Genomic DNA, 16,924 nt, shown 5'->3' with positions numbered 1-16,924 from the left:
GTATGTGCATAAGGGCTATATATAATCATGATGCATGAGGTTAAAGGAGGGAAGCCCTGAGTTGATGGTAACCATGAAGAAAGAGCGGCTGTGGCAAAAAACCAAAAAACCAAAAAACAAAACACTCACGTGGTTTCATTAAGTGAATTGCTTTCGAGGTTATTTCATAGTTTATTCCTTGTGAAGTGTGCAGCCAACTCCCTTGGTCCACGTTAGATCAAGTTTAAATAATTATATTTTTCTTTCTGAGAGCTAAGCATCACTGTTTTAAGTCTTTTGTGTCCTTTGAAACACAGAAAGTCATGCCTAAGAGGAGTGATCTGACTGGTCAGCATATGCATAACTATTCTTCCCATGAGACTATAAATTTCTTTTTTTATAATATCCCCCAAAATAATTTATTTTTATTTATTATTATTTTAAATTTTGTTTTTAGTTGATTCATAATTATATATATTTATGGGGTACAGTGTGATGTTTTGATACCTGTATACATTGTATAATCAGACATTTGCCTTTTTGCTATTGAGTTGAGTTTCTTATATATTCTGAGTATTAACCCCATGTCAGATGTATAGTTTATAAATATTTTCTCCTACATTTTAGGTTGTCTCTTCACTCTGTTATTTCCTTCTCTGTGCAAAAGCTTCTTAGTGTAATGCAGTCCCATTTGTCTATTTTTGCTCTTGTTGCCTGTACTTTTTTTTTTTTTTTTTTTTTTGAGATGGAGTCTCGCTCTGTCACCCAGGCTGGAGTGCAGTGGCACGATCTCGGCTCACTGCAAGCTCCACCTCCTGGGTTCATGCCATTCTCCTGCCTCAGCCTCCCGAGTAGCTGGGACTACAGGCATCTGCCACCACGCCCGGCTAATTTTTTGTATTTTTAGTAGAGATGGGGTTTCACCATGTTAACCAAGATAGTCTCGATCTCCTGACCTCATGATTCGCCCACCTCGGCCTCCCAAAGTGCTGGGATTACAGGTGTTGTTGCCTGTACTTTTAAGCTTTTATCCAAAAAATTCTTTCCAGGACCAGTGCCATAAAGTGTTTCCCCTTTGTTTGTTTGCTTGTTTTTGAGTAATTTTATGGTTTCAGGTTTCACATTTATGTCTTAAACAATTTTGAGCTGATTTTCTTAATTTTTAATTTTATTGGTACATAGAAAGTCTATATATTTGTGGGGTACATGAGATATATTGATACAAGCATACAATGCATAATAATCACATCAGGATAAATGGGGTATACACCACCTAAAGCATTTTCATTCCTTGGTGTTACAGACATTCCAATTATACCATTTTAGTTATTTTTAAAATGTACGGTAAAATATTGTTGTTTGTAATTACCCTGCTATGCTAATACTAGCTCTTCTTCATTCTATCTAACTGTATCTTTGCAGCCATTAACCATATCCACTTCCCCCACCCCAACTACTATTCTTCCCAGCCTCTGGTAATCATCATTCTGGTCTCTATCTCCATGAATTCAATCGTTTCAACTTTTAACTCCCCCAAATGAGTGAGAACATGAGAAGTTTGTCTTTCTGTACCTGGCTTAATTCACTTAACATAATGTCCTCCAGCTCTATCCAGGTAGTTGCAAGTGACAGGACCTCATCTTTTTTATGACTGAATAGTACTATATTGCGTATATGCAGCACATTTTCTTTATCCATTCATCTGTTGATTGACAAGTAGGTTGCTTCCAAATCCTGGCTATTGTGAATAGTGCTGCAATAAATAGGGGAGTGAAGATATTTCTTCAATATAGTGATTTCCTTTCTTTTGGGCATACACCTAGCAGTGAGAATCCTGGATCATATGGTAGTTCTATTTTTAGTTTTTTCAGGACACTCCAACCTGTTCTCTGTAGTGTTTGTACTAATTTACATTCCCACCAACAATGTACAAGGGTTCCCTTTTCTCCACATCCTTACCAGCATTTGTTATTGCCTTTTGGATAAAAGCCATTTTAACTAAGATGAGATGATAACTCATTGTAGTTTTGATTTTCATTTCTCTGATGATCAGTGATGTTGAGCACTTTTTCATATACCTGTTTGCCATTTGTATGTGTTCTTTTGAGAAATGTCTTTGCAGATCTTTTGCCTATTTGATACAGTAATAGATTTTTTTCCTATAGAGTTGTTTAATCTCCTTATATGTTCTGGTTATTAATCCATTGTCAGATGAATAGTGTGCAAATATTTTCTCTCATTTGGTAGGCTGCCTCTTCACTTTGTAGATTGTTTCCTTTGCTATGCAGAAGCTTTTTTATATCATGTGATCCAATCTGTCTATTTTTGTTTTAGTTCCCTGTGCTTGAGGGGTATTACTCAAGAAATCTTTGCCCAGACCAATGTCTTGAAGAGTTTTCCCAATGTTTTTTCTTGGTAGTTTCATAGTTTGAGGTCTGAGATGTAAGACTTTATTTCATTTTGATTTGAGTTTTGTATGTGGCAAGAGATATGAGTCTACTTCCACTCTTCTGCATGTGGATATCCAGTTATCTCAGTGCCATTTATTGAAGAGACTGTCCTTTTCCCAATGTACGTTTTTGGCATCTTTGTTGAAAGTGAGTTTGTTGTAGATATATGGGTTTATTTCTGGGTTCTCTATTCTGTTCCACTGGTCTATGTCTGTTTTTATGCCAGTACCATGCTGTTTTGGTTACTATAGTTCTGTAGTATGATCTGAAGTCAGGTAATGTGATTCCTCCAGTTTTGCTCCTTTTGCTCAGGATGAATTTGGCTATTTTGGGTCTTTTGTGGTTCTAAACATATTTTAGGATTGTTTTTCCTATTTCTGTGAAGAATGCCATTGGTATTTGCATTTAAACTATAGATTGCATTGGGTAGTATGTACATTTTTGCAATATTGATTCTTCTATGAACATGGTGTATATTTCAATTTTTTGTGTCCTCTTCAATATATTGCATGAGTGTTTCATAGTATAAATTGTAGAAGTCTTTCACTTCTTTGGTTAAATTTATTGCTAGGTATTTGATTTGTACCTATGGTAAATGAGATTACTTTCTTGATTTATTTTTCAGATTGTTTGCTGTTGACATACAGCAAGGTTACTGATTTTTGGATGTTGATTTTGTATCCTTCAACTTTACTGAATTTGTTTATCAGTTTTAATAGTTTTTTTTATAGTCTTTAGCTTGTTCCAAATATAACATGTCATCTGCAAATAAGGATAATTTGACTTCTTCCTTTCCAATCTGGATGCCCTTTATTTTTTTCTCTTGTCTGATAGCTCTAGCTAGAACTTCTAGTACTATGTTGAATAGCAGTCATGAAAGTGGGCATCCTTGTCTTATTTTAGATCTTAGAGGAAAGGAAAAGATCATTCAGTATGACACTAGCTGTGGTCTGTTGTATATGACTTTTATTGTGTTGAAATGTATTCCTTGTATATCCAGAGTTTTAGGGATTTTATCACGAATGGATATTGAATGTTATCAAATGTTTCTTCAGCATCAATTGAAATAATCATATGGTTTCTGTCTTTCATTCTGTTGATATTATGTATTACATTGATTGATTTGTATATGTTGAACCATCCTTGCATCTCTGGGATAAGTCCTACTTGGCCATGATAAGTGACCTTTTAAATGTGTTGTTAAATTCAGTTTGCTAGTATTTTGTTGAGGAATTTTGCATCAATATTCCTCAGGAATATTGATTTGTAGTTTTCTTTTTTTTTGATGGGTCTTTATCTGGCTTTGGTATCAGGGTAGTACAGGCCTTAGAATGAATTAGAAATATTCTCTCCTCCTCCATTTTTCACAATACTTTGAGTAGGATTGGGATTAGTTCTTCTTCAAATGTTTGGTCAAATTCAGCAGTGAAACCATCAGGTCCTGGGCTTGTCTTTCTTTGCTGGGAAATTTTTATTACAGCTTTGATCTCATTACTTGTTATTGGTCTATTTAGGTTTTGGATTTCTTCATGGTTCATTCTTGGTAAGTTGAATGCATCTAGAAATTTGTTCATTTCTTCTAGATCTTTCCATTTATTTAAATATAATTGCTCTTAGTAGACTGTAATGGTCCTTTTAATTTTTGAGGCATCAGTTGTAGTTTCTCCTTTTTAATCTCTGATTTTATTTATTTGTGCCTTCTCTCTTTTTGTCTTAGTCTAAAAGTTTGTTGATTTTGATCTTTTCTGAAATCCAACTTTTCATTTCATTGATCTTTTCTAGTTTTTGTTTCAGTTTCATTTCATTCTGCTCCAATCTTTATTATTTCTTCTACTAATTTTGTGTTTTGTTTGCTTTTGCTTTGGTAGTTCATTAAGATGCAACATTAGGTCATTTATTTGAAGTTTTTCTACTTTTTTGATGTAAGCACTTATAAACTTTCCTCTTAGTAGTGCCTTCCTTGTATCCTATAAATTTTGGTGTGTTTTGTTTCCATTTTCATTTGTTTTGAAAAATTTAAAAATTTTCTTCTTAATTTCTATAGGTTCATGTATCTCAAGATATGAGATATTATCCCATTATTCTTTCAGGAGCATATTGTTTACTTTCCATGTGTTTGTTTAGTTTCCAAAATACCTCTTATTATTTATTTCTGGTTTATTCCATTGTGTTTGGAGAAGATGCAGAGTCTCTGTCCAGGCTGGAGTGCAGTGGGACGATCTGGACTTTTCGTATCAAATTATAAACAAAACCTAAGGCCATGTCAGGCCAAGCATGAAATCACACACCCTGACACTTAAAGAATAAACTATGTTCCGGCCGGGCGCAATGGCTCACGCCTGTAATCCCAGCACTTTGGGAGGCGGAGGTGGGCGGATCACGAGGTCAGGAGATCAAGACCATCCTGGCTAACATGGTGAAACCCCATCTCTACTAAAAATACAAAAAAAAAAAAAATTAGCTGGGTGTGGTGGCGGGCACCTGTAGTCCCAGCTACTAGGGAGCCTGAGGCAGAAGAATGGCGTGAATCCAGGAGGCGGAGCTTGCAGTCAGCCAAGATCACACCACTGCTCTCCAGCCTGGGCAACAGAGCAAGACCACGTCTAAAAAAAAAAAACAAAAAGAGAGAGAATAAACTATGTTCCTACTGTCATGAGGTTATTCTTTTTCTCTAGCAGCTAAACAAGCACTGGTCTTGAGATAAGCAATGTTAAAGCAAATTCAGTTTCACTGTATGCTAACTAGCCCCCAGCCACTCTTCTTTTGATTGGACAAAAGACTGATTTCAGTAACTTTTCCTGATAAAAAGGGCACCAACCATGGACTGGTCCTGGTGGGTTTACAGAGGCTGCACACTTGAGTGCCTTGATGTCCCTGCTTCACCTTTTGACATATAGGACCTAACTGTAATACATTTACATGTTAAGTCTCCACCTTAAAATGAACATGAGTTGTATGTTGCATGCATGTTTCATCAATATGTACATGTCAGGACCACCTTCATATATATTCATATCACCTCTTATAACCTGTTAACTATATATGCTTAGCTAATCCATTCAGCATAAAGCTCCTACTCCAACCCTTCCTTCCATGTGCCTATCTCTGGTCTTTGCTGATGGTTATTCTTCCCAGCCTGTGATATGACCACTTTGCAGGCTCTAACCTGTAAAATAAATAGTCTCCTTTTTTAAATTTATAGATCTTGTGTGATTTTTAAGTTAACAGTAGGGAAAGACTTTTTCCTGAAGATGTGTCTTAGGGTGTTGATTTGGTGGGGTGCTTTGGCTTTGCTTCTGTATAAGCACAGTAAAGTAGTCTCTGTTTAATTTCTTCAGCTATAATCAATATCAATAGTATCTGCAAGTGCCTCAGTACCCTAGGCTGTGGGTATTTGTAGAGGCGGTGGTGTGGCTTTGCTGGTAATGATGCTGCTGGGTAGGTCAGGGATGTGCAAAGTGTGGCAGTTCCACCAGTCGTGAAAATGGCTTCCCCACCGTGCAGGGTGGCTTGTTCCTTGAAATGCAGGGCACTGCATATACATAGGCTTGGATGTCAAAGTCACAGCTGCTTTACTGGGTCTAGGCTCCAAGCAACTGGGGTGTGGCATTGCAGCCACTTGTGTGAGTATAATGGAATAACAGTGAGGCCTCAGAAAGGGGGAGATACAGTGGCTATTGGCCCCAGACCAAGATGCATTCTAGCAGTGGCTCCAGTCTCAAGATAGTGCTGTGAGGGAGGGTACACCATGTGGGCTCCTCCTCTGGAACAACGCAGCCACATGGACCCCAGGCAGCTCCCTAAACTGGGCTCAGTGTCTGTGAGGACTGTGGGACTCTGCTGTAGCAAGGACTGCAGGTGTCAATGGCAGTAATGAGGGCTGCTGAGGATCTTCTGTTTATATTTTCCCCACGATGAGAAGCCCATGCTGTCTCTGAGCCAGTATCAGCAAGAGAGACAGGGTCACGGAGGCAGGGTGCTTCAATTCCCTCTCTACACTGCCATTATGAGTTTCCCTGCTCCACAGGGAATATTCATCAGTCCCTTGCTATATTCTGGTGTTCTCCCTTAGATACTCTAGTTGAAGTGTAATTGTTTAATTTTTGTTTTTGAACTTTTTGTGGAGGGGATGAGTGTTAGGTACCTCTAATCAGCCATCGATCTTGGTGATGTCACTCTGAGTATGCATTTCTTGAAAGCACTAACTGGATATTTCAGTTTGATTGTGAGGCATATGATTAGTAGTCAAAAATACTTAGAAAATTGAACAGAACTAAATAGAGCTAATCATTTGCTGAAACTCTGTCATCAATGAATTGTTCTTGATAGACACTACTTGTAGCTGCTTTATTTATTTGCAGCTCCATTGTAAATGGTAGCATTTCTGGTGATTCCTCAAAGGCAAAGTGGGGTAGTAGAAAGAGTAGCTTTGGGAACAGGAGGTGTTTGTGTCAGTTCAGGCTCAGATGAGTGACCTTGAACATGTCACTTCAGACTACATGATCTTGAAACTCTCTACAATTCCATTCTGTGAATGAAGTAAGCTATGTTTACTGAAAGTTAGCACAGATACATGAGAGTAGGTAACTCAGTTTTTCACTTTGGCCAGTATGATGCCATGCAGTCATTCTATCCTTTTCTCTCAATTTAAACTAAATGACTTATTTTCTTGATTTGATTGACAAAATCCTTTGGTTTCACCTAGAAGTTTGACTTTGGAATGGGAATCAAAGCAAATAATAGAATTATCATGATATCACATCATTAAACCTATTTGTCATATAAGGAAACTGATGCTTCAACAAGGTGAATGACCTTCCCAAGGTCGTTCAGTCTGAATTATTAACCACTATGTGCTAGTGGGTGCTTAATACATTTTTTTGAATGAATAAATGACATTAGCCAGTAGGTGATCTGAGCAGCATGGCTTCAACTAGTGGGAGTAGGAGTAATACTAGCTACCTTTTATTGAGTGCTTACTAGATATCATGAACTCTTCTGAGTAATATGCATGTATTATTTCATTTGATTCTCACTGTAACACTATGAAATAGACTTCATTATCATTCCTAGTTACAGATGAAGAAATTGGGGTTTGGAGAGATTAAATTATTTGTCCAAGGAAACACATCTAATAAGTGGCTGACTTCAAAGTCTATGGTCTTTCTACCACTGCAGGCTATCTATAAATAGCAGGATGGCTTTTATAATTTTCTCCTTGAATTTCTGCTTTCCTATTAAATGTTTGAGATTTATAGGTTAGACATTTTATGTTCCTTCTCCATGATCCAGTCACCTTTTTCCAGGCCCTCTGTGTCCCCCTCCACACTGTGTAATCTCAGCCTGAGACAAAAAATCAGATAGGAGGAGGAGTAAATGAGGTGTCCTGTTGCTGATTTTCTATAATCTCAACATAAACACTTACCAGTGTTGTTGAGATTTAATCTCTCTAGCTCATCTGTGAGACCAATTTTAATTTTGAGCCATCTGCTACAGACAAATGAGTAATTATGGAAGAGCCCAGAGGGGCGGGCCATGGGGAGAAGGTTGGCTTAGCCTCTTTTCACCTGCTTGCATTGACGCAAGTGACCAAGAAAGAAAATTACTTGGGTGGGTTGTTGATACAGAGGCCAGAAACTCTACTTCCCTGTTGCTCAAATCCTTAGACTCTAGTGAAAAACGAAGGATGACTTTGAGGTCATGCAGATTGCCTGGCAACAGACGGGAGAGCATTGCCATCAGGGCCAGGCAGAAGGAGGTAATCTTAGAACTAAGTTGGCTTGTTTACCAGCCTCTTCCTCTCACTCCACTGGTGGTGCCTTGTGAGGAGTACCATTTGCCAGCTGGTCTCTCCATACCATGCGACATGCTAAGTCAAATGGATGGAGTAAAGCTGAAAATAATAGCTATTGATCTCTGTGTAGCATTTTTCAAACCTTTGTTTCAAAAGACTTGGACGTATCTTAACCTTATTTCTTTCTCACAATAGGTTTCTGGATTAGGTAGGGCTAGGTATTGTTAGCTTCATTTTGCAGATGGTGAAGTTGAGCTACAGAAAGATTCTGTGACTTGCCCAAGGTCACAGTGTTAGCTACAAGCTGGTTTGCACCATGAATGGTGAATTAGAGTCTGTCACTCTGTCTTGTAGGCCAGTGGCTTTTAAGCTGTGCTCACTCCTCAGGGGCCAAGGAGGTGTGGGAGTAGAAGAGTGTGCGTGCGTGTGTGTGTGTGTGTGTGTGTGTGTGTGGGTGAGAATGAAAGAGAGAGAGAGAGAGAGAGAGAGAGAGAAAATGAACAAGTGGGTTTGAAACCCAACCTGCACTTAAACTAGGGAAGCTCTGCTTGGGTCTGTTTTGCATCTGAGTGGGTTTTCATTTAATGAAATACTCTATTGCTGAAAATGTTTGAGAACCACTTATTTAGACAAGTATTTCTCATAGAGAGTATAGCGGGTTGAACTGTGTCCCCCAAAACATATGTTCAAGTCTTAACTCTTGGTACTTGTGAATGTGACCTTATTTGGAGGAAGGATCTTTGCAAATGTAATCAAGTTAAGATGAGGTCATCCTGGATTAGGGTGGGCACTAAATTGAATGACTGGTATCTTCATAATAAAAGGGAGAGGAAGATTTAGATACAGAGACACAGAAGAAAGCTACAGAGACGCAGAAGAAAGATACAGAGGACAACTCTGACAACAGAGGCAGAGATTGTAGTGACGCAGCTATAAGCCAAGGTACGCAGAAGATTATCAGCAACCACCAGAGACTAGCAGAGGCATGGAACAGATTCTCCCTCCAGAAGAAAATCATGCTGATACATTCTTATCAGACTTCTGACCTCTTGAGCTGTGAGAGAAGACATTTTTGTTGTTTTAAGTGACCCAATTTGTGGTAATTTATTATGGCAGCCCTAGGAAACAAATACAGAGAGGTCCATGGACCTCTTACCTAGAAACAGGTGGAGGCGCATTTGTTAAAATTCTGACTTCAGGCCTAAACTCCAAGATTCTGATTCCGTAGGTATGTAGTGGGGCTCAGAAATCTGCATTTTGACAAGTTTCTCATGTGCACAACAATTGATTTAGAGCTGGTTTTGAGCATGCACAGACATGAGTCTCCTCTCTGAATTGCGATTGGATTTGCTCTCCCTGATGACAGTACTCCTCTAGTGGTTTCCACAGTCAGTGGTTCAAAGGTAGCAAGCTTAATAGAAGAAATAGTGGGCATTAGACCTTACGTTGTCTCAAGAATTTTGAATTCTGAGACCAATTTCAGATGATTTACCCAACAAAAATCACAAATTTCTCAGGTTGTCAAAATCTACCCCTAAGTAAATAGGCCACAGTGATTAGGGAGTGGGCCAGGAGGGTCAGATTTCTGGCATAGCAAGACCACAGAGTAACATATAATGTACACATATACAGACATACATAGACACACACACGCCTGTTTGGTACGGAAAATTCTACCTGATACAGTATGATCATCTTTTTAAAGATTTCGTCTTATTAAAAATGAAGGTCTCCATATCAAAGTTGATCCTTGAAGTTACTGTCAGTCCCTTATGCCCAGCCCCTGACCTTTGTCTGAGATGATAGACTAAAAGAGGGGGAAGAGCACAAGAGTCTGGGATAAGGACAGAGCAGACAGCTTCTTACTGCTAACCTGGAGCTAAAGCCCTTGCCCAGTAAAGCCAAGGAAGGCAGTGGTTTATCTTCCCAAGAGTGATGGAGGTCGACTGTGCCCAATCTCCTGGAGAGATAAGGGAGGGACTCAGTGAAAAAGAGCAGTTGTTTGAATTCCATGTGTGGGAGAAAGGCCTTCCTGAAAATGGCTTGTCCATCTGGACCAAAGGTCCTTCAGAAGGTCTGTCTGCTCACATCCCTGACGGCTCCCAGGTAAACAAACTTCGTTTCTATCTCTCAGAAAGACAGGGCTCTGTGACAGTTATAGTTACTGACATATGACTTATCACAGCCATTGTCAGAGCAATGGAAGAAAATGAAATTTAGCAGAGGCTCATGGTGGGGGTTAGGAGGAGAGAGGAGAAAGGGAGGAGAAGGCTGCTGAAGAGACTTGTGAATGGAGCTGCTAACTTTGTGGGTTTGTACATACAGTGTGATATCTAAGTATGGACAAAGTAGGTCTTATATTGGGAATGTGTATGAAAGGGTCCTGATAAAAACCTGCCTGAGCCAGGTAGCTTTCCCCAGGTTCCATAGGATTGACTTTCCACTGTCAGTGGGTTCATTCCTGTAAAGTGAATACTACCTTTCCCCAGGGAGGTCATGCCTTTGCTTGCACTTTAGTGTAAGTTTGCCTAGTGTCTTTCTTCCTGACTGGTAGAGTCTCAGCATTCACTAGAGCATGGAGGAAAGATGGAGGAAATGAGGGCCATCAAATGAGAACTTGGCCCACTTTCAAAACTCAGGCAGAGCTGGCATTACTAGCCTCCTTCTTGGAACCTTCTCTGTGATCTCCTCATTCCCAAAACAGTAATGAAGTTAAATCAAGTTGAATATGAAAGTCCAGAGGGTCTTGTTCAATCAGCAAGCCATGTGCTTTTCTGGAAAATTCACTTAACTCTTTTATATTCCTCAGCAAACATTTATACATCACCCATCATGTACTAGGCACTGGGTTAAGTACTGATGAGGGAAACATGGAAACCATTGAGCATTAGATTTTTGCCTCACATTTGAGAAGCAATCTAATTACAGAGATCAGACATTTACACAAGTAAGGCTAGCCAATAGTACAAAATGATATGTGAGTGGTGTCAAGTGAAGGGAAGAGCCAATGGGCTGCAGATTCTCAGAGGTGGGGAAGGTCATTCTGGAGTAGGGTAGCTGGGTAAGCCTTAGTGTAGAATAGCACATTAAATCACCCGGGCACTTGGCAGGGTTCTGGGGAAATGGGGAATAAAGCATATCAGTTTTAATGGGGATGGTGAGGTGGACTGAGTCAAGTCAGGAACATATTCACACCTCTCTGCTTTGCTAGTCATCCAAATTCTTCAGGTCCTTCCTTTCCAGAGGGCTGATATATCCTCCATTGATCTACTTTGTCTCAGAACTTCTGTGCTGGGAATCCTGACTTACTCAGACTGCTAGGGAAGCAGTGTGGCTTAGTGGTTAAGAGAGTGTGTTCAAGAGCTAGGATGCCTGGGTTCGAATGCTGGCTCTCACATTTACTAGTTGTGATCTTGGACAATTGAACTTATCATCCTGTGACTCAAATTTTCTTATTTATTTATTTATTTATTTTGAGAGACAGTGTCTCTCTGCCACCCAGGCTGGAATACAGTGGCACGATCTTGGCTCACTGCACCCTCCGTTTCCAGGGTTCAAGCGATTCTCCTGTCTTAGCCTCCTGAGTAGCTGGGATTACAGGCCTGTGCTACCACACCCAGCTAATTTTTGTATTTTAAGTAGAGACCGGGTTTCTCCCAGGCTGATCTTGAACTCCTGAGCTCAAGTGATCTGCCCACCTCGGGTAAATCCCAAAGTGCTGGGATTACAGGTATGAGCCACTGTAGCTGGCCTCAATTTTTCTTATGGTAAAATAGGGATGATAATAATACTGTCTACCTAATAGAGTTGCTAAGAGGATTGAATGGGATAAGCCATGTCAGATACTTAGCACAGTGTGGGTTGTACGTTACTCATTCATTAAATAAACATTTATGAAGTGTTGGTGATGTACCAATAACTTTTCTAGTGATGTAACAGCAGTGAACGAGAGAGTCCTACTCTCTTGATACTGTGTTAATGCTGATGGCGGAGGGGGATTCAGGCCCTTTACTCAAGGAACTTTTATTATAACATAGTGTCTTTGCTTTCTGCTCCATTTATTACAATTCTTAGTCTGTGAGTTATAATTAAGTTTATTTTCATTCTTTTTTTTGTTTAATTAGGCAAATATGAAAGCTATGAATTTCCTTTAAACTCAGCTTTGGCCGTATACCATTAGATTTTATGCTGAGTGTTTCTATTATTACTATTTCTAAGAAATTTGCAATTTTGGTTTTGTTATCTATTATTTCTACTTTTTGGAAAGTGTTGAAGTATTCCAATTTTGATGATTCAGTATTTTTTTTGTCCCTACTATGTGCCTAATTCTGTGTTCCTAAAGAAGAGAGACAGTGAAGAGAGACCTGTCTGACTTGAGGGGTGTTTAGAAGGGGCTAGGGGTATACAGGACTGGAAAGACCATTGCATGAGGGCATTGAGGTGCCAAGCTTCATGGATTGGTTTCTTTTCTAATGAGGAGACATTGTAGTTATTGAAAATGTTGGGGTACAGAAAATAATTCCCCAAAATATGGCACGTAAGCATGCTGAGTGCTTTGAAAAATGGAAAGACCACTGGGCACAGTGACTCATGCCTGTAAGCCTAACGCTTTGGGAGGCTGAGGTGGGAGGATTGCCTGAGCTCAGGAGTTCGAGACCAGCCTGGGCAACATGGTGAAACCCTGTCTCTACTGAAATAAAAAAATTAGCCGGGCATGGCGGTGTGTGCCTCTAGTCCTAGCTACTTGGGAGGCTGAGGCAGGAGAATTGCTTGAACCCAGGATGCGGAGATTGCAGTGAGTTGCCACTGCACCACTGCACTCCAGCCTGGGTGACAGAGTGAGACTCCATCTCCCAAAAAAAAAAAAATAAATAAATAAATAAAAGGAAAGTGGAAAGACTTCAAAAATAAGCCTCAAAACTGAGCTCTCTCTTTCTGACCTTTGTCCACTTCCCTGTCTCTCTGATCCTTTTTAAGGATACACCCTGAGAGACTCTGTAACTTCCTTATCTGAGTAAAGAAGCTTCTTTCCAAAAGAAATGCAGTTGTCTTAAGACTCCCTCCCTAGAAATCTAATCAAATAACCAAGAAAGATCAACCACGGAGAAGAGACAGGCAGTCATCACCATGACCCAATGGACTTTTCATGTATTTGTCTGAGGGCAGCTCCAAGAGATTACCTAGGGGACTTTATCTGCATAATAAGAAAGCATAAAGTGGGGAAAGGACACCCTTTTTAACAAATGGTGTTGGGGTAATTGGCGAGCCACATGTAGGAGAATGAAACTGGATCCTCATCTCTCACCTCATACAAAAATCAACTCAAGATGGATTAAGGACTTAAACCTAAGACCTGAAACTCTAAAAATTCTAGAAGATAACATTGGAAAAACCCTTCTAGATATTGTCTTAGGCAAGGATTTCATGACCAAGAACCCAAAAGCAAATGCAATAAAAACAAAGATCAATTGCTGGAACTTAATTAAGCTAAAGAGCTTTTGCACAGCAAAAGGAACAGTCAGCAGAGTTAACAAAGAACTCACAGAGTGGGAAAAAAATCTTCACAATCTATACATCTGACAAAGGACTAATATCCAGAATCCACAATGAAAATCTCAAGCAAATCAACAACAACAAAAACAATCCCATCAAAAAGTGGGCTAAGGACATGAATAGACAATTCTCAAAAGAAGATATACAGATGGCCAACAAACATATGAAAAAATGCTCAACATCACTGATGATCAGGGAAATGCAAATCAAAACCACAGTGTGATACCACCTCACTCCTGCTAGAATGGCCATAATCAAAAAATTAAAAAAATAGTAGATGTTGGCGTGGATGCAGTGAACAGGGGACACTTCTATGCTGCTGGTGTGAATGTAAACTAGTGCAACCACTATGGAAAACAGTATGGAGACTCCTTAAAGAACTAAAAGTAGAACTATCATTTGATCCAGCAATCCTACTACTGGGTATCTACCCAGGGTAAAAGAAGTTATTATATGAAAAAGATATTTGCACACGCATGTTTATAGCAGAACAATTCACAATTGCAAAAACGTGGAACCAACCCAAATGCCCATCAATCAACTAGTGGATAAAGAAACTGTGGCATATATATACCATGGAGTACTACTTAGCCATAAAAAGTAATGAATTGGCCAGGCGCGGTGGCTCACGCCTGTAATCCCAGCACTTTGGGAGGCTGAGGAGTGTGGATCACGAGGTCAGGAGCTCAAAACCCTCATGGCTAACACGGTGAAACCCTTTCTCTACTAAAAATACAAAAAAATTAGCCAGGCATGGTGGCAGGTGCCTGTAGTCCCAGCTACTCGGGAGGCTGAGGCAGGAGAATGGCATCAACCCAGGAGGTGGAGCTTGCAGTGAGCCGAGATCACACCACTGCACTCCAGCCTGGGCGACTGAGTGAGACTCTGTCTCCAAAAAAAAAAAAAAAAAAAAAGGAATTAATTAATGGCATATGCAGCCACCTGGATGAGACTGGAGACCATTTTCCTAAGTGAAGTAATTCAGGAATGGAAAAACAAACATAGTGTGTTCTCACTCATAAGTGGGAGCTAAGCTATAAGGATGCAAAGGCATAAGAATGACACAATCGACTTTGGGGACTCAGGGGGCAAGGGTGGGGAGGGGAAGAGGAATAAAGACTACAAATAGGCTGTAGTATATACTGCTCAGGTGATGGGTGCACCAAAATCTCCCAAATTTCCACTAAAGAACTTACTCATGTAACCAAACACTACCTGCTCTGCAATAATCTATGGAAATTTAAGAAAAAAAAGACAGCATTAGTTCTTGTGCAGTTTCACCCCTCAATTTTCCTTAACTTCTTGGCACCATCCAGAGTCCAAAGATAATCATTTATATAATAATGTTTGCCTCCCAGGTCCATACATTTCTCCCCTATGAAGAGAGTATTTATGTCTCAAACATCTGACATTTCTTTGAGCTTCAAACTTTGTGCATGGTTTCCATGTCCATATGCCTGTTAATAAATTTTGTATGCCCGTTTCTTCTATTCATCTGCCTATTGTAAGTTCATTTTCAGTCCACCTTTAGATGGCAGAAGGGAAGCTGCAAAAGGATGCACAGGAATGACAGGCTCATAATGCTATTTTAGGGAGAATAAGGCAGCATTATTGCTTGGGATTTGAGAGAGGGGAACATGCTAGAGACAAGGAGACTGGTTAGGAGAGCTTCATATTAATCTAGGACAGCAGTTCTCAAACTTGATTGCACATGAGAATCTTCTGGAGGGCTTGTTGGGGCCCCATCCCAGAGTTTCTGATTCAACAGGGCTGTGGCGGAGGCCTGAGAATTTGCACTTCTAACAAGTTCCCAGGTAATGCTGATGCTGCTAGTCAAGGGACCACACTTTAGGAACCACTCATCTAAGAGAGAGATGTTGAGAGCCAGAATCAGACTGGTGAAAGATGAACTAGAGAAGAGAGAAATTATATGAAAGATATTTGGAAGGAAAGAACCACAGGACTCGGGGATTGAACATAGGGGCAAGGGAGACAGACAAATAAAAGATGACTTCAGAGTATCAAACCTAGGTGCCTTGGAAGATATGAGAATCACAGAGGCAAAACCCCAAACATCTAGAGGTGGAATGCAGTCACTTGACAGGTACTGGGAAAATATACAAGGCCTTATTCCGTAAGCATCTGCACTATGGTACTCAAGTTTAAAGGCCTCCAGTATTGTCTTCAGAGAGAAGCTGATGAGAAGCAGAAAGCCCAAGTCTGTATTTTGTCTCTCCTTTTCTAGAATATAATCTTTGAGTAGAGGAGGAAACTGAAGCTAGAAAGCAGGGTGTACGAAGGTTAGAAGGGGCTTGAATAGTCTGGAAACAAAGAACACATCATTGGGTTGCTAAGTACATTGAGTGAGTACTGAATGTATATGGGCAAACACTTATAAGGAAAAGGTAAATCAGTAAAACTCAGCATGGGCCACGTAGGGTAGCTCTGGATGCTACCTGAGATCACTGGTGCAATTTCTGAGATAGGGTTTCTCAATTCCAGACCACCTAACCTTCCCTAGTTTCAGGGCTTCTGACTTGGTGCCCTATTGTGCCTGGCTATTTCCCAGCCTGTAAGCATTTCTCTTACCTGCTTCTCTCCACTGGGCCGCCTGTAGCTGAGCAGAAGCTCCACAGCGCCCACCACTTCCTTGCGTATGGCATAGAGCAATGCATCACCCACATACACACTGTGGTTCAGCAGTAGCTCCATGATCTCCAGGTTCTCGTTCTCAATGGCAATGAGCAGGGCACTCCGGCCCAGGGGGTCCATGCAGTTGATGTTGACATTATAGTAGATCTCAGCCTCCTGAAGGGCCTGCTTCACGGTGGCATAGTCCCCCTTCTCCACAGCATTGAGGAAGGCCTTCTCCTCCGCAGAGAGCTCTGTCTCAGCCCTCACAATTTGCAGAGGGATGCGGTCTCTGTACGGTGAGTAGTTGACCTTTTTGTAGTACAGCTGGGCCATGGTTCATAGCAATTTAGAAAGCTGAGTGAGGAAACAGAGAAAGACCAAAAATATCCTTAGATACCTGGAGGTCTCAAGTGGCCAGTTATGGAGGCAGCCCTGCTAAAGGATTAGAAAATCCTAAACTACTTCAATGACACAACCTTTTTTCCTCTTACAAAGAAGTATAACAGAAAAAGCC

The 16,924-nt window shown here is 40.3% G+C and overlaps 1 protein-coding gene across 1 annotated transcript in view; it reads right to left on the bottom strand.

Annotated features, from left to right (window-relative positions):
* The window catches only part of TRPC5 (transient receptor potential cation channel subfamily C member 5), a 327,735-nt gene that overhangs the window by 181,591 nt on the left and 129,220 nt on the right, over positions 1–16,924 (bottom strand). Inside the window, exon 2 of the mRNA XM_007992610.3 lies at positions 16,366–16,764. Coding sequence (XP_007990801.3) covers positions 16,366–16,743 — 378 coding nt within the window. The 5' untranslated portion in view covers positions 16,744–16,764. The remainder of the gene's footprint in view (positions 1–16,365; positions 16,765–16,924) is intronic.

The sequence above is a fragment of the Chlorocebus sabaeus genome, chromosome X (genome assembly GCF_047675955.1).
Source record: "Chlorocebus sabaeus isolate Y175 chromosome X, mChlSab1.0.hap1, whole genome shotgun sequence".
Lineage (NCBI taxonomy): Eukaryota > Metazoa > Chordata > Mammalia > Primates > Cercopithecidae > Chlorocebus > Chlorocebus sabaeus.
This window is presented reverse-complemented; position numbering and strand designations above follow the sequence as displayed.